The sequence below is a fragment of the Salvelinus fontinalis genome, chromosome 2 (genome assembly GCF_029448725.1).
Source record: "Salvelinus fontinalis isolate EN_2023a chromosome 2, ASM2944872v1, whole genome shotgun sequence".
Classification (NCBI taxonomy): domain Eukaryota; kingdom Metazoa; phylum Chordata; class Actinopteri; order Salmoniformes; family Salmonidae; genus Salvelinus; species Salvelinus fontinalis.
In genome coordinates, this window is record NC_074666.1 from 15,708,114 (window position 1) to 15,731,871 (window position 23,758).

The following is a 23,758-nucleotide window of genomic DNA, read 5'->3' on the forward strand; positions in this document are numbered from 1 at the left end:
AGGGGTGGTGGGGGGGTATGTCAGACAGGGCTGGAGGGAACGTAGGGGGTGGTGGGGGGGTATGTCAGATGGAGCTGGAGGGAACGTAGGGGGTGGGGGGTATATCAGACAGGGCTGGAGGGAACGTGGGGGGTGGTGGGGGGGTATGTCAGACGGAGCTGGAGGGAACGCAGGGGTGGTGTGGTGGGGTATGTCAGACGGCGCTGGAGGGAACGTAGGGGTGGTGGGGGGTATATCAGACGGGCTGGAGGGAACATAGGGGTGGGGGGGGGGTATATCAGACAGGGCTGGAGGGAACGTAGGGGTGGGGGGGTATATCAGACGGAGCTGGAGGGAACGTAGGGGTGGTGGGGGGGTATGTCAGACAGGGCTGGAGGGAACGTAGGGGGTGGTGGGGGGGTATGTCAGATGGAGCTGGAGGGAACGTAGGGGGTGGGGGGTATATCAGACAGGGCTGGAGGGAACGTGGGGGGTGGTGGGGGGGTATGTCAGACGGAGCTGGAGGGAACGCAGGGGTGGTGTGGTGGGGTATGTCAGACGGCGCTGGAGGGAACGTAGGGGTGGTGGGGGGTATATCAGACAGGGCTGGAGGGAACGTAGGGGTGGTGGGGGGATATGTCAGACGGCGCTGGAGGGAACGTGGGGGTGGCGGGGGAGGGGGGGTATGTCAGACGGGGCTGGAGGGAATGTGGGTGGTGGTGGGGGGGTATATATGACGGGCTGGAGAGAACGTGGGGGTGGCGGGGGGGGGTATATATGACGGGCTGGAGATAACGTGGGGGTGGCGGTGGGGGATGCCGAGGTATTCCTCTCGTAATGATGCGTGTCTAATGATCCCTTTAACTGAACCAGAGACTGTTAAACTACCTGGAGCATGAAGAACAGAGGCAGATATTTACTGAATGTCTTCAATGGCACCCTAAGCCCTATATAGTGCACTACATTTAGCCAAAAGTAGTGCAATATATAGGGAATAGTGTGCCTTTCCAGATGCAGCCCCACGACCAGTAACTGACTGTACATTCTGTTCTGAGAGAAACATGTAGACTTAACAATGCAGGGTACATGTAGACTTAACAAGGCAGGGTACATGTAGACTTAACAATGCAGGGTACATGTAGACTTAACAAGGCAGGGTACATGTAGACTTAACAAGGCAGGGTACATGTAGACTTAACAAGGCAGGGTACATGTAGACTTAACAAGGCAGGGTACATGTAGAATTAACAAGGCAGGGTACATGTAGACTTAACAAGGCAGGGTACATGTAGACTTAACAAGGTAGGGTACATGTAGACTTAACAAGGCAGGGTACATGTAGACTTAACAAGGCAGGGTACATGTAGACTTAACAAGGCAGGGTACATGTAGACTTAACAAGGCAGGGTACATGTAGACTTAACAAGGCAGGGTACATGTAGACTTAACAAGGCAGGGTACATGTAGACTTAACAAGGCAGGGTACATGTAGAATTAACAAGGCAGGGTACATGTAGACTTAACAAGGCAGGGTACATGTAGACTTAACAAGGCAGGGTACATGTAGAATTAACAAGGCAGGGTACATGTAGACTTAACAAGGCAGGCTACATGTAGATGTCTCTCAACATGTCTGTAAGTGCAGTGATTCATACTCTATAATTGCACTTATTTCTGTACTTAGTATCACCCTTTGTGTGTGTGCTGCGCCCTCCGTTGCCGTACACCTTGTCTATTGGCTTTTACCAATGGCTTGAAAGTCTTTGCAGATGGCAGGTCTGAAAAAAATTGACTTTCTCCGTGCAGCGCTTTAAAAACCCGAAAATGGATGAAGCCTTTGACAGCACACCCCCTCTACCCTCTTCGTCTCCGTCTCCAATGGCACTCTATTCTCTACATAGTGCACTATGGGCCATGGTCAAAAGTATTGCCCTTATGTATATAATAGGGTGAGATTTAGGACTTGGCCTTCCTCCCCCCCTTCCCCACAGAGAAGGCTAATGGGGCTACTCCCAAAGTGTTATGTGTGGGGTTTCAGTGCAGTGGAGCGGTCTAGGGCGTGTATCCCAAATTGAATACTATCCCCCTATGTACATAGTTCACTATGGGCCCTGGTCAAAAGTAGTCCACTATAAAGGGAATAGGGTGCCGTTCACGATGCAAGTCTAGCACTCTAGCAGCTGTAGCAGAGTATTGACGTATTGTACTGTACAAGACAAAGCATTTAAAGAATATCCACAGAATGACCCCCTGACCCCTGACCTTAAAGATTAACCACAGGATTGACCCCTGACCTTAAAGAATATCCACATGATGAACCCCTGACCCCTGACCTTAAAGAATATCCACAGGATGAACCCCTGACCTTAATGAATATCCACAGGATGAACCCCTGACCCCTGACTTTAAAGAATATCCACATGATGAACCCCTGACCTTAAAGAATATCCACAGGATGAACCCCTAACCCCTGACCTTAAAGAATATCCACAGGATGAACCCCTGACCTTAAAGAATATCCACAGGATGAACCCCTGACCCTTGACCTTTATCTAGAGGGCGTTTGAACAGATACATCAGATTTGTCCGAGCACCTTAATGAAAGGCAATATCCTCCCATAATAAGTAGATGTGTCCGGTGTGTGTTAGTCCGTTGAATATCTCAATTTAATTTGACACATACATCCTTAAAGAATTGCCAAGTAGGGATCTTTCCAGAGATATTTTCCATGAAGACAGTGTCCACCGTTCTTCAGGGAGTTAACAGGATTAGTTTGGCCACAACACTCGTTCTCTGGTGACGATGTGTGTGTGTGTGTGTGTGTGTGTGTGTGTGTGTGTGTGTGTGTGTGTGTGTGTGTGTGTGTGTGTGTGTGTGTGTGTGTGTGTGTGTGTGTGTGTGTGTGTGTGTGTGACATGACTATTTCTGCATCAGAGCATTATCAGAGGTGAGAAAAATATATGAGCTCCCTGCCTCAGTCCTACAGACGGAGATTAACTAGCACAGCACACCATTTAGAAAAATAACTTCTCCCTCAACGTCAACAAAACCAAGGAGCTGATCGTGGACTTCAGGAAATAGCAGAGGGAGCACCCCCCTATCCACATCGACGGGACAGCAGTGGAGAAGGTGGAAAGCTTCAAGTTTCTCTGCATACACATCACGGACAATCTGAAATTGTCCACCCACACAGACAATGTGGTGAAGAAGGCGCAATATCACCTTTCAACCTCAGGAGGATGAAAAAATTGTCTTGGCCCCTAAGACCCTCACAACATTGTACAGATGCACAATTGAGAGCATCCTGTCGGGCTGTATCACCACCTGGTACTGTAATTACACCGCCCGCAACCGCAGGGCTCTCCGGAGGGTAGTGCGGTCTGCACAACGCATCACCGGGGGCAAACTACCTGCCCTCCAGGACACCTACACCACCCGATGTCACAGGAAGACCATAAAGATCATCAAGGACAACAACCACCCGAGCCACTGCCTGTTCACTCCGCTATCATCCAGAAGGCGAGGTCAGTACAGGTGCATCAACGCTGGGACCGAGAGACTGAAAAACAGCTTCTATCTCAAGGCCATCAGACTGTTAAATAGCCATCACTAAATGGCTACCACCTGGTTACTCAACCCTGCACCTTAGAGGCTGCTGCCCTCTATACATAGACAGGGAATCACTGGCCACATAATAATGGAACACTAATCACTTTAATAATCTTTACATACTGCTTTACTCATCTCATATGTATATACTGTATTATATTCTACTGTATTTAGTAAATGACACTCTGACATTGTCCTAATATTTATATATTTCTTAAAAAAGATTTGTGAGTATTGTTGTGAATATTTAGATATTACTGCACTGTTGGCGCTAGAAACACAAGCATGTCGCTACACCCGCAATAACATCTGCTACATATGAGCATGTGACCAATAACATCTGCTACATATGAGTATGTGACCAATAACATCTGCTAAATATGTGTATGTGACCAATAACATGTGTTTTGATTTGATAGAGAATGGGTACTGTCATGGGCTGATTCGTAGTCTGTCTAACCACAGTATTCAGAGATCCCAGTGTTGATGGATTCACGCTACTCATTTGTCCTCTACAGGGATAAAATATGTTGGTTATGGTTAGGCCATGTTAGGACAATTTGTTAGGCCATTTATCCCTGTCCGATACCATGTTTTGACACAGTGATACATTGATGTCAAACAAACATGATGGCATGGCTCTCTGAACTTGTCTCGTCCCTTGAACATACATGACTTCAGACCCATCCATGCATCTTGTCACAAGCATACAATGCTATAACCGCTGCCAAAAATGAAGATACTTATCTGTAAACATTCTCTCTCTCTCTCTCTCTCTCTCTCGCTCTCTCTCTCTCGCGCTCTCTCTCTCTGTCTCGCTCGCTCTCTCTCTCTCTCTCTCTCTCTCTCTCTCTCTCTCTCTCTCTCTCTCTCTCTCTCTCTGTCTCTCTGTCTCTCTGTCTCTCTCTCTCTCTGTCTCTCTCTCTCTCTGCTTCTGTATGACACTTCTACTGCACTGCAATGATCTATCTATAACTGAGAATACTGATTCCCTTTTCTTGTCTGTGATCTTCTTTTCTTCACGGTCTTCCTTTCTTTCCTTTTCTTCTCATTCCATTGGTCATGCTCCTGTTGTTTTATTAAATCCCTCCCTCCCTCCCACCTTCCTTCCTTCCTGCCCTCCCTCCCTCCCTTCCTTCCTCCCTCCCTCCCTCCCTCCCTCCCTCCCTCCCTCCCTCCCTCCCTTCCTCTTTCCCCCTGACCTCCCTTCCTCCTTCTCCCTGACCTCCCTCCCTCCTTCCTAAATAACTAACATACCTACCTAGAACCAGTAGCCAGCCCAACACCAGCTCCTCAGGTCCCAAGCCCTGAGTCCCCTACTTCTCTGACTTACTCCTCTCCTCCCCCACCAGTTGTCCCCAGCTCAGGTGTCCTCCTCCCCTCTGCTCCCCGTGACGTGGCCCCTGTCCTAGTGTCCAGCCGTTTTGTCCGCCTCAGCTGGCGCCCCCCGCAGGAGACCAGAGGAACTGTCCAGACCTACGGTATCTACTACTCCCAGGACACGGTCAACAGGTAGGTAAAATACCACACTATATAGGGCTCTGGTCTAAAGTAGTGTACTATATATAGGGAATAGGGTTCCATAGGACTCTGGTCTAAAGTAGTGCACTATATATAGGTAATAGGGTTCCATAGGGCTCTGGTCTAAAGTAGTGCACTATATATAGGTAATAGGGTTCCATATGGCTCTGGTCTAAAGTAGTGCACTATATATAGGGAATAGGGTTCCATAGGGCTCTGGTCTAAAGTAGTGTACTATATATAGGGAATAGGGTTCCATAGGGCTCTGGTCTAAAGTAGTGCACTATATATAGGGAATAGGGTTCCATCTAGGCCAAATCATATCAGACAGTTTCTTCTCCAACTGTGTATGAAGTCAGATTTTTTTTTCTCCATTGAATCTGAACATTTGGTGAATGGTTATATTATTAGGTAAATATATATATATATATATATATATATTGTCCACGAGTCTGTATGGAGTCATTTATAAGTATATTTCAGGGCCATCTAGTCAGTGGGGTGATGAAGAAGTGCTGAAATCCCCTTGGGTTACGGTTTTTGGAGTAGGGATTACGGTTTTTGGAGTAGGAATAACGGTTTTTAGAGTAGGGATTACGGTTTTTAGAGTAGGGATTACGGTTTTTAGAGTAGGGATTACGGTTTTTAGAGTAGGGATTACGGTTTTTAGAGTAGGGATTAAGGTTTTTAGAGTAGGGATTAAGGTTTTTAGAGTAGGGATTAAGGTTTTTAGAGTAGGGATTAGGGTTTTTGGAGTAGGGATTACGGTTTTTGGAGTAGGGATTACGGTTTTTAGAGTAGGGATTACGTTTTTTAGAGTAGGGATTACGGTTTTAGAGTAGGGATTAGGGTTTTTGGAGTAGGGATTACGGTTTTTGGAGTAGGGATTACGTTTTTTTGGAGTAGGGATTACGGTTTTTGGAGTAGGGATTACGGTTTTTAGAGTAGGATTACGGTTTTTAGAGTAGGGATTACGGTTTTTAGAGTAGGGATTACGGTTTTTAGAGTAGGGATTATGGTTTTTGGAGTAGGGATTATGGTTTTTGGAGTAGGGATTACGGTTTTTGGAGTAGGGATTACGGTTTTTGGAGTAAGCATTACGTGGATTGGATGGCATTTTGGAAAGGACGTCTGTGGCCATTTTTGGTGCTTTATTCTGATACTGTCTCTCGATGCTGTCTGTGGTTCCTGTGTGTGTGTGGGTTTCCTGTGTGTGTGTGTGTGTTTCCTGCGTGTGTGGGTTTCCTGTGTGTGTGTGTGTGGGTTTCCTGTGTGTGTGTGTGGGTTTCCTGTGTGTGTGAGTTTCCTGTGTGTGTGTGTGGGGGGGGGGGGGGGGTTCCTGTGTGTGTGAGTTTCCTGTGTGTGTGGGTGGGGGGGGGGGGGGGGGGGGGTCCTGTGTGTGTTGCTGTTTCAGGGAGAGGTCTGTGAACATGTCTGTTGCTGTTTCAGGGAGAGGTCTGTGAACGTGTCTGTTGCTGTTTCAGGGAGAGGTCTGTGAACGTGTCTGTTGCTGTTTCAGGGAGAGGTCTGTGAACGTGTCTGTTGCTGTTTCAGGGAGAGGTCTGTGAACGTGTCTGTTGCTGTTTCAGGGAGAGGTCTGTGAACGTGTCTGTTGCTGTTTCAGGGAGAGGTCTGTGAACGTGTCTGTTGCTGTTTCAGGGAGAGGTCTGTGAACGTGTCTGTTGCTGTTTCAGGGAGAGGTCTGTGAACGTGTCTGTTGCTGTTTCAGGGAGAGGTCTGTGAACGTGTCTGTTGCTGTTTCAGGGAGAGGTCTGTGAACGTGTCAGAGCCAGAGACCCTCCAGTTGACTGTCAGTAACCTGAAGCCAGAGGAGACCTACTCCTTCAGAGTGGTGGCCTACAACGAAAACGGCCCTGGAGAGAGATCCGAGACACTGAAACTCACCACGCCGCCAGAGTGTAAGTAAACACACACACACACACACACACACACACACACACACACACACACACACACACACACACACACACACACACACACACACACACACACACACACACACACTCACACATCTTTACTGTATAAGAACAGCGTAAGTACTGTACTGTAGTTGCATGTTAATCTATTTTTTTAATCAGGCCTAAAGACTTTATCATTAGAGTTAGGTATGGGTAATGGGTAAAACTATTAGCATTACATTGACAACAAGTAATGACCTGGTGTTATAATGCAGGAGATGAACACCAAGTAATAACATGGCTTGTACTGTAATGGGTTAAAGCCTTAGAAAGTGATGGGGCTTAGACTGTAATGGGTTAAAGCCTTAGAAAGTGATGGGGCTTAGACTGTAATGGGTTAAAGCCTTAGAAAGTGATGGGGCTTAGACTGTAATGGGTTAAAGCCTTATATAGTGATGGGGCCTAGACTGTAATGGGTTAAAGCCTTATATAGTGATGGGGCTTAGACTGTAATGGGTTAAAGCCTTATAGAGTGATGGGGCTTAGACTGTAATGGGTTAAAGCCTTATAGAGTGATGGGGCTTAGACTGTAATGGGTTAAAGCCTTATATAGTGATGGGGCTTAGACTGTAATGGGTTAAAGCCTTATAAAGTGATGGGGCTTAGACTGTAATGGGTTAAAGCCTTATAGAGTGATGGGGCTTAGACTGTAATGGGTTAAAGCCTTATATAGTGATGGGGCTTAGACTGTAATGGGTTAAAGCCTTATAAATTCATGGGGCTTAGACTGTAATGGGTTAAAGCCTTATAGAGTGATGGGGCTTAGACTGTAATGGGTTAAAGCCTTATAAAGTCATGGGGCTTAGACTGTAATGGGTTAAAGCCTTATAGAGTGATGGGGCTTAGACTGTAATGGGTTAAAGCCTTATATAGTGATGGGGCTTAGAGTGTAATGGGTTAAAGCCTTATAAAGTGATGGGGCTTAGACTGTAATGGGTTAAAGCCTTATAAAGTCATGGGGATAAGACTGTAATGGGTTAAAGCCTTGTAAAGTGATGGGGCTTAGACTGTAATGGGTTAAAGCCTTATAAAGTGATGGGGCTTAGACTGTAATGGGTTAAAGGCTTATATAGTGATGGGGCTTAGACTGTAATGGGTTAAAGCCTTATAAAGTGATGGGACTTAGACTGTAATGGATTAAAGCCTTATAAAGTGATGGGGCTTAGACTGTAATGGGTTAAAGCCTTATAAAGTCATGGGGCTTAGACTGTAATGGGTTAAAGCCTTATATAGTGATGGGGCTTAGACTGTAATGGGTTAAAGCCTTTTAAAGTGATGGGGCTTAGACTGTAATGGGTTAAAGCCTTATAAAGTGATGGGGCTTAGAGTGTAATGGGTTAAAGCCTTATAAAGTGATGGGGCTTAGACTGTAATGGGTTAAAGCCTTATCAAGTGATGGGGCTTAGACTGTAATGGGTTAAAGCCTTATATAGTGATGGGGCTTAGACTGTAATGGGTTAAAGCCTTATATAGTGATGGGGCTTAGACTGTAATGGGTTAAAGCCTTATAAAGTGATGGGGCTTAGACTGTAATGGGTTAAAGCCTTTTAAAGTGATGGGGCTTAGACTGTAATGGGTTAAAGCCTTAGAAAGTGATGGGGCTTAGACTGTAATGGGTTAAAGCCTTATAAAGTGATGGGGCTTAGACTGTAATGGTTTAAAGCCTTATAAAGTGATGGGGCTTAGACTGTAATGGGTTAAAGCCTTATATAGTGATGGGGCTTAGACTGTAATGGGTTAAAACCTTATATAGTGATGGGGCTTAAGATGTAATGGGTTAAAGCCTTATAAAGTGATGGGGCTTAGACTGTAATGGGTTAAAGCCTTATAAAGTGATGGGGCTTAGACTGTAATGGGTTAAAGCCTTATATAGTGATGGGGCTTAGACTGTAATGGGTTAAAGCCTTATATAGTGATGGGGCTTAGACTGTAATGGGTTAAAGCCTTATATAGTGATGGGGCTTAGACTGTAATGGGTTAAAGCCTTATAGAGTGATGGGGCTTAGACTGTAATGGGTTAAAGCCTTATATAGTGATGGGGCTTAGACTGTAATGGGTTAAAGCCTTATATAGTGATGGGGCTTAGACTGGGTTAAATCCTTATAAAGTGATGGGGCTTAGACTGTAATGGGTTAAAGCCTTATATAGTGATGGGGCCTAGACTGTAATGGGTTAAAGCCTTATATAGTGATGGGGCTTAGACTGTAATGGGTTAAAGCCTTATATAGTGATGGGGATTAGACTGTAATGGGTTAAAGCCTTAGAAAGTGATGGGGCTTAGACTGTAATGGGTTAAAGCCTTATAAAGTGATGGGGCTTAGACTGTAATGGGTTAAAGCCTTATAGAGTGATGGGGCTTAGAGTGGAATGGGTTAAAGCCTTATAAAGTGATGGGGCTTAGACTGTAATTGGTTAAAGCCTTAGAAAGTGATGGGGCTTAGACTGTAATGGGTTAAAGCCTTATATAGTTATGGGGCTTAGACTGTAATGGGTTAAAGCCTTATAAAGTGATGGGGCTTAGACTGTAATGGGTTAAAGCCTTATACAGTGATGGGGCTTAGAGTGGAATGGGTTAAAGCCTTATAAAGTGATGGGGCTTAGACTGTAATGGGTTAAAGCCTTAGAAAGTGATGGGGCTTAGACTGTAATGGGTTAAAGCCTTATAAAGTGATGGGGCTTAAACTGTAATGGGTTAAAGCCTTATAGAGTGATGGGGCTTAGACTGTAATGGGTTAAAGCCTTATATAGTGATGGGGCTTAGACTGTAATGGGTTAAAGCCTTATATAGTGATGGGGCTTAGACTGTAATGGGTTAAAGCCTTATATAGTGATGGGGCTTAGACTGTAATGGGTTAAAGCCTTATAAAGTGATGGGGCTTAGACTGTAATGGGTTAAAGCCTTTTAAAGTGATGGGGCTTAGACTGTAATGGGTTAAAGCCTTATAAAGTGATGGGGCTTAGACTGTAATGGGTTAAAGCCTTATAAAGTGATGGGGCTTAGACTGTAATGGTTTAAAGCCTTATAAAGTGATGGGGCTTAGACTGTAATGGGTTAAAGCCTTATATAGTGATGGGGCTTAGACTGTAATGGGTTAAAACCTTATATAGTGATGGGGCTTAAGATGTAATGGGTTAAAGCCTTATAAAGTGATGGGGCTTAGACTGTAATGGGTTAAAGCCTTATAAAGTGATGGGGCTTAGACTGTAATGGGTTAAAGCCTTATATAGTTATGGGGCTTAGACTGTAATGGGTTAAAGCCTTATAAAGTGATGGGGCTTAGACTGTAATGGGTTAAAGCCTTATACAGTGATGGGGCTTAGAGTGGAATGGGTTAAAGCCTTATAAAGTGATGGGGCTTAGACTGTAATTGGTTAAAGCCTTAGAAAGTGATGGGGCTTAGACTGTAATGGGTTAAAGCCTTATATAGTTATGGGGCTTAGACTGTAATGGGTTAAAGCCTTATAAAGTGATGGGGCTTAGACTGTAATGGGTTAAAGCCTTATACAGTGATGGGGCTTAGAGTGGAATGGGTTAAAGCCTTATAAAGTGATGGGGCTTAGACTGTAATGGGTTAAAGCCTTAGAAAGTGATGGGGCTTAGACTGTAATGGGTTAAAGCCTTATAAAGTGATGGGGCTTAGACTGTAATGGGTTAAAGCCTTATAGAGTGATGGGGCTTAGACTGTAATGGGTTAAAGCCTTATATAGTGATGGGGCTTAGACTGTAATGGGTTAAAGCCTTATATAGTGATGGGGCTTAGACTGTAATGGGTTAAAGCCTTATATAGTGATGGGGCTTAGACTGTAATGGGTTAAAGCCTTATAAAGTGATGGGGCTTAGACTGTAATGGGTTAAAGCCTTTTAAAGTGATGGGGCTTAGACTGTAATGGGTTAAAGCCTTATAAAGTGATGGGGCTTAGACTGTAATGGGTTAAAGCCTTATAAAGTGATGGGGCTTAGACTGTAATGGTTTAAAGCCTTATAAAGTGATGGGGCTTAGACTGTAATGGGTTAAAGCCTTATATAGTGATGGGGCTTAGACTGTAATGGGTTAAAACCTTATATAGTGATGGGGCTTAAGATGTAATGGGTTAAAGCCTTATAAAGTGATGGGGCTTAGACTGTAATGGGTTAAAGCCTTATAAAGTGATGGGGCTTAGACTGTAATGGGTTAAAGCCTTATATAGTGATGGGGCTTAGACTGTAATGGGTTAAAGCCTTATATAGTGATGGGGCTTAGACTGTAATGGGTTAAAGCCTTATATAGTGATGGGGCTTAGACTGTAATGGGTTAAAGCCTTATAGAGTGATGGGGCTTAGACTGTAATGGGTTAAAGCCTTATATAGTGATGGGGCTTAGACTGTAATGGGTTAAAGCCTTATATAGTGATGGGGCTTAGACTGGGTTAAATCCTTATAAAGTGATGGGGCTTAGACTGTAATGGGTTAAAGCCTTATATAGTGATGGGGCCTAGACTGTAATGGGTTAAAGCCTTATATAGTGATGGGGCTTAGACTGTAATGGGTTAAAGCCTTATATAGTGATGGGGCTTAGACTGTAATGGGTTAAAGCCTTAGAAAGTGATGGGGCTTAGACTGTAATGGGTTAAAGCCTTATAAAGTGATGGGGCTTAGACTGTAATGGGTTAAAGCCTTATAGAGTGATGGGGCTTAGACTGTAATGGGTTAAAGCCTTATAAAGTGATGGGGCTTAGACTGTAATGGGTTAAAGCCTTATAAAGTGATGGGGCTTAGACTGTAATTGGTTAAAGCCTTAGAAAGTGATGGGGCTTAGACTGTAATGGGTTAAAGCCTTATATAGTTATGGGGCTTAGACTGTAATGGGTTAAAGCCTTATAAAGTGATGGGGCTTAGACTGTAATGGGTTAAAGCCTTATACAGTGATGGGGCTTAGAGTGGAATGGGTTAAAGCCTTATAAAGTGATGGGGCTTAGACTGTAATTGGTTAAAGCCTTAGAAAGTGATGGGGCTTAGACTGTAATGGGTTAAAGCCTTATATAGTTATGGGGCTTAGACTGTAATGGGTTAAAGCCTTATAAAGTGATGGGGCTTAGACTGTAATGGGTTAAAGCCTTATACAGTGATGGGGCTTAGAGTGGAATGGGTTAAAGCCTTATAAAGTGATGGGGCTTAGACTGTAATGGGTTAAAGCCTTAGAAAGTGATGGGGCTTAGACTGTAATGGGTTAAAGCCTTATAAAGTGATGGGGCTTAGACTGTAATGGGTTAAAGCCTTATAGAGTGATGGGGCTTAGACTGTAATGGGTTAAAGCCTTATATAGTGATGGGGCTTAGACTGTAATGGGTTAAAGCCTTATATAGTGATGGGGCTTAGACTGGGTTAAATCCTTATAAAGTGATGGGGCTTAGACTGTAATGGGTTAAAGCCTTATATAGTGATGGGGCCTAGACTGTAATGGGTTAAAGCATTATATAGTGATGGGGCTTAGACTGTAATGGGTTAAAGCCTTATATAGTGATGGGGCTTAGACTGTAATGGGTTAAAGCCTTAGAAAGTGATGGGGCTTAGACTGTAATGGGTTAAAGCCTTATAAAGTGATGGGGCTTAGACTGTAATGGGTTAAAGCCTTATAGAGTGATGGGGCTTAGACTGTAATGGGTTAAAGCCTTAGAAAGTGATGGGGCTTAGACTGTAATGGGTTAAAGCCTTATAAAGTGATGGGGCTTAGACTGTAATTGGTTAAAGCCTTAGAAAGTGATGGGGCTTAGACTGTAATGGGTTAAAGCCTTATAAAGTGATGGGGCTTAGACTGTAATGGGTTAAAGCCTTATAGAGTGATGGGGCTTAGACTGTAATGGGTTAAAGCCTTATATAGTGATGGGGCTTAGACTGTAATGGGTTAAAGCCTTATATAGTGATGGGGCTTAGACTGGGTTAAATCCTTATAAAGTGATGGGGCTTAGACTGTAATGGGTTAAAGCCTTATATAGTGATGGGGCCTAGACTGTAATGGGTTAAAGCATTATATAGTGATGGGGCTTAGACTGTAATGGGTTAAAGCCTTATATAGTGATGGGGCTTAGACTGTAATGGGTTAAAGCCTTAGAAAGTGATGGGGCTTAGACTGTAATGGGTTAAAGCCTTATAAAGTGATGGGGCTTAGACTGTAATGGGTTAAAGCCTTATAGAGTGATGGGGCTTAGACTGTAATGGGTTAAAGCCTTAGAAAGTGATGGGGCTTAGACTGTAATGGGTTAAAGCCTTATAAAGTGTTGGGGCTTAGACTGTAATTGGTTAAAGCCTTAGAAAGTGATGGGGCTTAGACTGTAATGGGTTAAAGCCTTATATAGTTATGGGGCTTAGACTGTAATGGGTTAAAGCCTTATAAAGTGATGGGGCTTAGACTGTAATGGGTTAAAGCCTTATACAGTGATGGGGCTTAGAGTGGAATGGGTTAAAGCCATATAAAGTGATGGGGCTTAGACTGTAATTGGTTAAAGCCTTAGAAAGTGATGGGGCTTAGACTGTAATGGGTTAAAGCCTTATATAGTTATGGGGCTTAGACTGTAATGGGTTAAAGCCTTATAAAGTGATGGGGCTTAGACTGTAATGGGTTAAAGCCTTATACAGTGATGGGGCTTAGACTGTAATGGGTTAAAGCCTTATAAAGTGATGGGGCTTAGACTGTAATGGGTTAAAGCCTTATACAGTGATGAAGGAAAGGATTTATGTTTATTTCTCCTGTTTTCCATGTATCTATACATGTGTGTGTGTGTGTGTGTGTGTGTGTGTGTCTGTGTGTGTGTCTGTGTGTCTGTGTGTGTGTGTGTGTGTGTGTGTGTGTGTGTGTGTGTGTGTGTGTGTGTGTGTGTGTGTGTGTGTGTGTGTGTGTGTGTGTGTGATCAATGATTTGTGTGTGAATCCGTGTGTCTGATGTCTCGTTCTGATCTGATCATGCGTTCCTGTCCCAGCAGTGAAGGTCCCTGGGCCGGTAGAGAACCTCCACGTAGAGCCCATCTCTCCCACCTCCATCCAGGCCTCCTGGGACGCCCCGGCCTACGCCAACGGGCCCCTGCTGGGGTACAGACTCCTCTGGACCGAGATACCCTCTGGCAAGGAACAGGTACATGGTTCTCATGGTCCAATCTGACACAGATAGAAGCTCTAATTATAGCTCTGGGTTAAATGAGTTCATCTGAAAATGGCACAGGGCCAGTACTAAGTTCTCTCCACTTTATTTGACAGTAATTAGCATAATTAAAGGTTGGTAGTTTGAGCTGCTCTTGCCATAATAATGACTTGGTCTTTTACCAAATAGGGCTATCTTCTGTATACCATCCCTACCTTTTCACAACACATCTGATGGATCAAATGCATTAAGAAGGAAAGAAATTCCACAAATTCCCTTTTCACAAGGCACACCTGTTAATTGAAAAGCGTTTCAGGTGACTACGTCATGAAGCTGGTTGAGAGAATGCCAAGAGTGTGCAAAGCTGTCATCAAGGCAAAGGGTGGCTACTTTGAAGAATCTCAAATAGAAAATATATATATATATATATATTTGTTTAACACTTTTTTGGTTTCTACATGATTCCATATGTGTTATTTCATAGTTTTGATGTCTTCGCTATTATTCTACAATGTAGAAAATAGTAAAAATAAAGAAAAACACTGGAATGAGTAGGTGTGTCAACTTTTGACTCGTATTGTATATATAGAAGTATATAACATACCACCCCATTACAGTACATAAAGATGTACACTACCGTTCAAAAGTTTGGAGACACTTAGAAATGTCCTTGTTTTTGAAAGAAAAGCAACTTTTTTGTACATTAAAATAATATCAAATCGATCAGAAATACAGTGTAGACATTGTTAATGGAATATCTACACAGGCGTACAGAGGCCCATTATAAGCAACCATCACTCCTGTGTTCCAATGGCACGTTGTGTCAGCTAATCCAAGTTTATAATTTTAAAAGGCTAATTGATCATTAGAAAACCCTTTTGCAATTATGTTAGCACAGCTGAAAACTGTTGTGCTGATTAAAGAAGCAATAAAACTGGCCTTCTTTAGACTAGTTGAGTATCTGGAGCATCAGCATTTGTGGGTTCGATTACAGGCTCAAAATGGCCAGAAACAAAGAACTTTCTTCTGAAACTCATCAGCCTATTCTTGTTCTGAGAAATGAAGGCTATTCCATGCGAGAAATTGCCAAGAAACTGAAGATCTGGTACAACGCTGTGTACTACTCCCTTCACAGAACAGCGCAAACTGGCTCTGACCAGAATAGAAAGAGGAGTGGGAGGCCCCGGTGCACAACTGAGCAAGAGGACAAGTACATTAGGGTGTCTAGTTTGAGAAACAGACGCCTCACAAGTCCTCAACTGGCAGCTTCATTAAATAGTACCCGCAAAACACCAGTCTCAACGTCAACAGTGAAGAGTCTCTCTTCTTTTGCCCATCTTAATCTTACATTTTTATTGGCCAGTCTGAGATATGGCTTTTTCATTGCAACTCTGCAAATAATGCTGATAATGGGTCTCTGTACGCCTATGTAGATATTTCATGAAATAATCTGCCTTTTCCAGCTATAATAGTCATTTACAACATTAACAATGTCTACACTGTATTTATGATCAATTTGATGTTATTTTAATGGCCCAAAAAATGTGCTTTTCTTTCAAAACAAGGACATTCCTGTGACCCCAAACTTTTGAATGGTAGTGTATATAATATAACACTCCATTTCAGTACATATAGTATATATAGAAGTATATAATATAACACTCCATTTCAGTACATATAGTATATATAAGTATATAATATACCACCCCATTACAGTACATATAGTATATATAAATATATAATATACCACACCATTACATAGTATATATAAGTATATAATATACAACCCCATTACAGTACATATAGTATATATAATTATATAATATACCACCCCATTACAGTACATATAGTATATATAAATATATAATATACCACACCATTACATAGTATATATAAGTATATAATATACAACCCCATTACAGTACATATAGTATATATAAGTATATAATATACCACACCATTACAGTACATATAGTATATATAAGTATATAATATACCACCCCATTACAGTACATATAGTATATATAAATATATAATATACCACCCCATTACAGTACATATAGTATATATAAGTATATAATATACCACCCCCATTACAGTACATATAGTATATATAAGTATATAATATACCACCCCATTACAGTACATATAGTATATATAAGTATATAATATACAACCCCATTACAGTACATATAGTATATATAAGTATATAATATTACAGTATTATATATATTACCATTACAGTACATATAGTATATATAAATATATAATATACAACACCATTACAGTACATATAGTATATATAAATATATAATATACCACCCCATTACAGTACATATAGTATATATAAGTATATAATATACCACCCCATTACAGTACATATAGTATATATAAGTATATAATATACCACCCCATTACAGTACATATAGTATATATATGTATATAATATACAACCCCATTACAGTACATATAGTATATATAAATATATAATATACCACACCATTACATAGTATATATAAGTATATAATATACAACCCCATTACAGTACATATAGTATATATAAGTATATAATATACCACACCATTACAGTACATATAGTATATATAAGTATATAATATTACAGTATTATATATATTACCATTACAGTACATATAGTATATATAAGTATATAATATACCACAGTACATATAGTATATATAAGTATATAATATACCACAGTACATGAAGTATATACATCCTCTGCTCCAGTTCTGTTGTGCCACATGGAAATGAAGATGTTGATGGTACTGTAGTTTAAGCTGTATAGAATTCTATTTCATGTCTTCCTGGAAGGCACTATGCATTATGCAAACACATACACACACCCTCCCTCTCTCTCTCTCTCCCGCCCACCCTCCCTCCCTCCCTCTCCCCCCTCCCTCACTGCCTCTCCCCCCACCCCCCCTCTCTCTCCCCCGCCCTCCCTCCCTCTCCCCCCACCCTCCCTCCCTCCCGCCTCCCTCTCTCTGCCCCCGCCCGCCCTCCCTCTCTCTCCCCCTCCCCAGTCCCTCTCCTCTCCCCCCTCCCTCCCTCCCCCTCTCTCCCTCCTCCCTCCCTCCCTCCCCCCCCACCCTCTCTCCCTCTCCCTCCCCCCCTCCCTCCCTCCCTCCCTCCCTCCCTCCCTCTCCCTCCACCTTCCCTCTCTCTCCCCCGCCCTCCCTCTCTCCTCCCCCGCCCTCCCTCCTCCCGCCTCCCTCCTCCCTCTCCCCCTCCCACCCTCCCTCTCCCCCCGCCCTCCCTCCCTCTCTCTCCCTCCACCCTCCCTCCCTCTCTCTCTCTCCCTCCACCCTCCCTCCCCCTCCCCACCCCCCCCCCTCCCCCCCCCCCCCCCCTCCCTCCCTCCCTCTCTCTCCCCCGCCCTCCCTCTCTCTCCCCCGCCCCTCCCTCCTCCCGGACTCCCTCCTCCCTCTCCCCCCTCCCAACCCTCCCTCCCCCTCCCTCCCTCCCCCCTCCCCATCCGCCCCCCCTCTCCCATCCTGCTCTCCCCTCCCTTTCTCCCCTTCCTCAACCCTCCCTCTCCCCCTCCCCTTCCCCGTCCCCCTCCCCATAATAGACTGCTAACACCAGCAAACCGGTTCATCCCCTCCGTAAAGCCTTTGAATACAGTAGTAGTCCAATTAGCAAAATGGCACTGTATTTGTTTAGCTCTACATAATTATATTTAATATTTTCCTGGAAGGGACTATGCACTATGCAAACATACTGTACACACACACACACACACACACACACACACACACACACACACACACACACACACACACACACACACACACACACACACACACACACAAACACAGTGTGTGGTCTAGCACGTAGAAGTCCAGGCCAGCAGGAATGATTTACAGTTACCTCCAAAATTATTGGCACCCTTGTTAAATACTGTTGAGGTAATATCTGGTTCACCTAAAGCCCATTCTTGTGTGAAGCTGCATTAGACCACAAAGTGTTAACAGTCAGTATCTGAATAGCACGTGTGAAATGCTTGATAATGTATGTGATATCAACAGAGAGGTATATTTTCTGGATGATTACAATATTGACTGGCGTTCATCAAGCTGCCCACTCAAGATAAAGCTTCAAACGGTAACCAGTGCCTGCAACCTGGTTCAGGTTATCAGTCAACCTACCAGGGTATTTACAAACAGCTCAGGAATGAAATCATCAACATGTATTGATCACATCTTTACTAATTCTGCAGAAATTTGCTTTAAAGCAGTATCCAGATCCATAGGATGTAGTGATCACAATATACTGTATATAGTCGTGGTTCTACACCTGGGTACATATGGTAGTGCATATAGGGTGATAGGGTAGTGGACTATGTAGGAGACACCCCTCCATTCTAGGGAGTTTTTCCTAGCCACCGTGCTTCTACACCTGCATTGCTTGCTGTTTGGGGTTTTAGGCTGGGTTTCTGTACAGCACTTTGAGACATCAGCTGATGTAAGAAGGGCTTTTATAAATATATTTGATTACATACATTTGATTAGTAGCCACATCTAGGAAAACCAAAGTTCCAAAGGCTGGGTCTAATATACTGTATAAGAGGTCATAGAATAAGTTTTGTAGCGATTCTTATGTTGTTGATGTAAAGAATATTTGCTGGTCCGTGGTGTGTAATGAGGAGCAACCAGACGTTGCACTTGACACATTTATGAAACTACTTATTCCAGTTACTAATAAACATTAAGAAAATAACTGTTAAAAACATGTTAATTGTTGAGGAATTGAAAAATGGTATGGTTGAGAGGGATGAGGCAAAAGAAACGTCAAATAAGCAAATAAGTCTGGCTGCATTACCGATTGGCCAACGTGAGAAGTCATGTGACTAAACTAAATAACAAAGAAGATGAAACTTTACTATGAAACAAAGATAAATTATTTAAAGAATGATGGTAAAAAAGCTTCGGAGCACCTTAAATTAAATTCTGGGCAAAAAGACAAACTCTGCTCCTTCACTCATTGAATCAGATGGCTCATTCATTACAAAACCCACTGATATTGCCAACTACTTTAATGATTTGCCAGCAACAAAACGCTGACACTACACATCCAAGTATTTCTGACCAAATTATGAAAGACAAGTATTGCAATTTTGAATTCTGTACAGTGAAGAAGTGAAAGAATTATTGTTGTGTATCAACAATGACAAGCCACCCGGGTCTCACAACTTGGATGGGAAATTACTGAAGATAATAGAGGACGATATTGCCACTCCTATTTACCATATTTTCAATTTAAGCTTACTAGAAGGTGTGTGCCCTCAGGCCTGGAGGGAAGCTAAAGTCATTTCGCTTTGAGTAAAGCCAGTGTGTCTATGTATGTGGATGACTTAACACTATACATGTCAGCTACTACAGCGACTGAAATGACTGCAACACTTAACAAAGAGCTGCATTTAGTTTCAGAATGTGTGGCAAGGAACACGTTAGTCCAAAATATTTCAAAAACTAAAAGCATTTTATTTGGGACAAATCCTTCACTAAACCTTGAACCTCAACTAAATCTTGTAATGAATAATGTGGAAATGGAGCAAGTTGAGGTGACTAAACTGCTTGGAGTAACACTGGATTGTAAACTGTCATGGTCAAAACATATTGATACAACAGTAGTTAAGATGGGGAGAAGTCTGTCTATAATAAAGCAATGCTCTGCCTTCTTAACAACACTATCAACAAGGCAGGTCCTACAGGCCCTAGTTTCTACCTTCTTAACAACACTATCAACAAGGCAGGTCCTACAGGCCCTAGTTTCTACCTTCTTAACAACACTATCAACAAGGCAGGTCCTACAGGCCCTAGTTTCTACCTTCTTAACAACACTATCAACAAGGCAGGTCCTACAGGCCCTAGTTTCTACCTTCTTAACAACACTATCAACAAGGCAGGTCCTACAGGCCCTAGTTTCTACCTTCTTAACAACACTATCAACAAGGCAGGTCCTACAGGCCCTAGTTTCTACCTTCTTAACAACACTGTCAACAAGGCAGGTCCTACAGGCCCTAGTTTTGTCACACCTGGACTACTGTTCAGTCGTGTGGTCAGGTGCCACAAAGAGGGTTCTGAGGAAGATTACAATTGGCTCAGAACAGGGCAGCACGGCTGGCCCTTAAATGTACACGGAGAGCTAATATTAATGACATGCATGTCAATCTCTCATGGCTCAAAGTGGAAGAGAGATCGACTTCATCACTACTTGTTTTTGTAAGAAGTGTTGACAAGCTGAATGTACTGAGCTGTCTGTCTAAACTACTAGCACACAGCTCAGACACCCATGCATACCCCACCAGACACCCATGCATACCCCACAAGACACCCACGCATACCCCACAAGACACCCACGCATACCCCACAAGACACCCACGCATACCCCACAAGACACCCACGCATACCCCACAAGACACCCACGCATACCCCACAAGACACCCACGCATACCCCACAAGACACCCACGCATACCCCACAAGACACCCACGCATACCCCACAAGACACCCACGCATACCCCACAAGACACCCACGCATACCCCACAAGACACCCACGCATACCCCACAAGACACCCATGCATACCCCACAGAGACCCATGCATACCCCACAGAGACCCATGCATACCCCACAGAGACCCATGCATACCCCACCAGACACCCATGCATACCCCACAAGACACCCACGCATACCCCACAAGACACCCATGCATACCCCACAAGACACCCACGCATACCCCACAAGACACCCACGCATACCCCACAAGACACCCACGCATACCCCACAAGACATGCCACCAGAGGTCTCTTCATAGTCCCTAAGTCCAGAACAGACTATGGGAGGTGCACAGTACTACATAGAGCCATGACTACATTGAACTCTATTTCACAGTACTACATAGAGCCATGACTACATTGAACTCTATTTCACATCAGGTAACTGATGCAGCAGTAGAATTGGATTTAAAAAACAGATAAAAATACACCTCATGGACTGTGAAGAGACACACATACAGGCACAGACACACGCTAGCATACGCAAACACATACATTGTAATATTATTTTATGGTGGTATTATACATTTTGTATTGTTGATTATGTAGTGGTGTAATGATGTTATAGGATGTACTGTTTTATCTTTTGTTTTATGTGTAATGTACTGTAAGTGCCTTCATGTGTTTGGACCCCAGGAAGAGTAGCTTCTGCTAATCGGGATCCTTAATAAACCCCAAGGAGGTTTAGCTACTGCTAATGGGGATCCTTAATAAATACAAAGCCCAGAAGCCGATAGTCTCTATCTGTCTCTCTCTCTCTCAGTTCAATTCAAGTGTAGCAATATCTAACAAGTAATCTAACAATTCCACAAAAACTCAGAATACACACAGATCTCAGTAAAAGAATGGAATAAAGATATATGAATAAGAATATATACATAGAAATATATGGATGAGCGATGACCGAGCGGCAAAGATGCAGTAGATGGTAGAAATACAGTATATGCATATGAGATGAGTAATGCAAGATATGATATGATACATCATTAAAGTGGCATTAATAACAGTCTAATGTCCTTGACATACAAGCTGTTTTTCAGTCTCTCGGCCCCAGCTTTGTTGTACCTGTACTGACCTCGCCTTCTGGATGACAGCGGGGTGAACAGGCAGTGGCTCGGGTTGTTGTTGTCCTTGATGATCTTTATGGCCTTCCTGTGACATTGGGTGCTGTAGGTGTCCTGGAGGGCAGGTAGTTTGCCCCCGGTGATGCGTTGTGCAGACCGCACTACCCTCTGGAGAACCCTGCGGTTGTGGGCGGTACAGTTGCCGTACCAGGCTGTGATGCAGCCCGACAGGATGCTCTCAATTGTGCATCTGTAAAACTTTGTGAGGGTTTTAGGTGACAAGCCAAATGTCTTCAGCCTCCTGAGGTTGAAGAGTGCACTGTTGTGCCTTCTTCACACAATGTCTGTGTGGGTGGACCATTTCAGTTTGTCTGTGATATGTACGCAGAGGAAGATAAAACTTTCCACCTTCTCCACTACTGTCCCTTCGATGTGGATGGGGGGGTGCTCCCTCTGCTGTTTCCTGAAGTCCACGATCATCTCCGTTGTTTTGTTGACGTTCAGTGAGAGGTTGTTTTCCTTACACCACACTCCGAGGGCCCTCACCTTCTCCCTATAGGCCGTCTCGTCGTTGTTGGTAATCAAGCCCGCAAACTTGATGATTGAGTTGGAGGCGTGCGTGGCCACACAGTCATGGGTGAACAGGGAGTACAGGAGAGGGCTGAAAACACACCCTTGTGGAGCCTCAGTGTTGAGGATCAGTGAAGTGGAGAAATTGTTTTCAGCGGCCCGTCAGGAAGTCCACATGTGAACTTTCATGTGCCTTAATAACAAACGTGTATGCCCTCTGTAAATACGAAATAAAATTGTTTATATTGTTAATTTTCTTAGGTTGTCTGCTTGATATTTTTAGATTTGATAGGGAAACTGGGAGGTCAAATATACTGTTTAGGTTTTCTTCTGCCAAGTTTACATCTTCACTATTACAGTGCCTCTCTCTCTCTCGGCCTCTCTCTTTCACTTTCTCTTGCTCCCTCTACCTCCCTCCTTCTACCTTCCTCCCTCTCTCCCTCTCCCTCCCTCCCTATCTCTACCTTCCGCCCCCTCCCTCCCCCCTCTGTACCCCCCCCCCCTTCCTTCCATCTCTCTCCATCCCTCGCTCTGTCTCTACATCTCTCTTCCTTCCTCCTCCTCTCTCCCTCCCTCCCTTCTCTCCCCTTCCCTGCCTCCTTTCATCCTCCCACCGTCGCTCCCTCCCTCTCGCTCCCTCCCCCTCTCTCTCTCCCTCTCTCCCTCCGTCTCTCCCTCCCTCCTCTGGGGTAATGTCAAAAAGTTCTATGTCAAAAAGTTCTAATGCCCAAAGAGGATCCGGCTGAATTAAAAACATTCTGTCTGACTGCTTTTCTACTAACAATCAAATGAGATGGAGCAATACAACAAAACAATAAAGACAGACAGAATATACATTTAAATGTCAATGAATGTTATTATGTATTTTTGATTCGTAACTCTTGTTATGTGGCTATATGAGAACGGAGGAGAGGTCTACGGTATCTTTAATGTGGCTATATGAGAACGGAGGAGAGGTCTACGGTATCTTTAATGTGGCTATATGAGAACGGAGGAGAGGCCTACGGTATCTTTAATGAGGCTATACAGTATCTTTAATGTGGCTATATGGGAACGGAGGAGAGGCCTACGGTATCTTTAATGTGGCCATATTAGAACGGAGGAGAGGTCTACGGTATCTTTAATGAGGCTATACAGTATCTTTAATGAGGCTATACGGTATCTTTAATGAGGCTATACAGTATCTTTAATGTGGCTATATGAGAACGGAGGAGATGTCTACGGTATCTTTAATGTGGCCATATTAGAACGGAGGAGAGGTCTACGGTATCTTTAATGTGGCTATACAATGTCTTTAATGTGGCCATATTAGAACGGAGGAGAGGTCTACGGTATCTTTAATGAG

General features: G+C 43.5%; 1 protein-coding gene across 1 annotated transcript in view; it reads left to right on the plus strand.

Moving 5' to 3' along the window:
* The window catches only part of LOC129833650 (netrin receptor DCC-like), a gene marked incomplete at its 5' end in the record, with an annotated part of 322,538 nt that overhangs the window by 153,095 nt on the left and 145,685 nt on the right, over positions 1-23,758 (plus strand). The window contains 3 exons of the mRNA XM_055898366.1: positions 4,942-5,101; positions 6,875-7,029; positions 14,047-14,211. Coding sequence (XP_055754341.1) covers positions 4,942-5,101; positions 6,875-7,029; positions 14,047-14,211 — 480 coding nt within the window. The remainder of the gene's footprint in view (positions 1-4,941; positions 5,102-6,874; positions 7,030-14,046; positions 14,212-23,758) is intronic.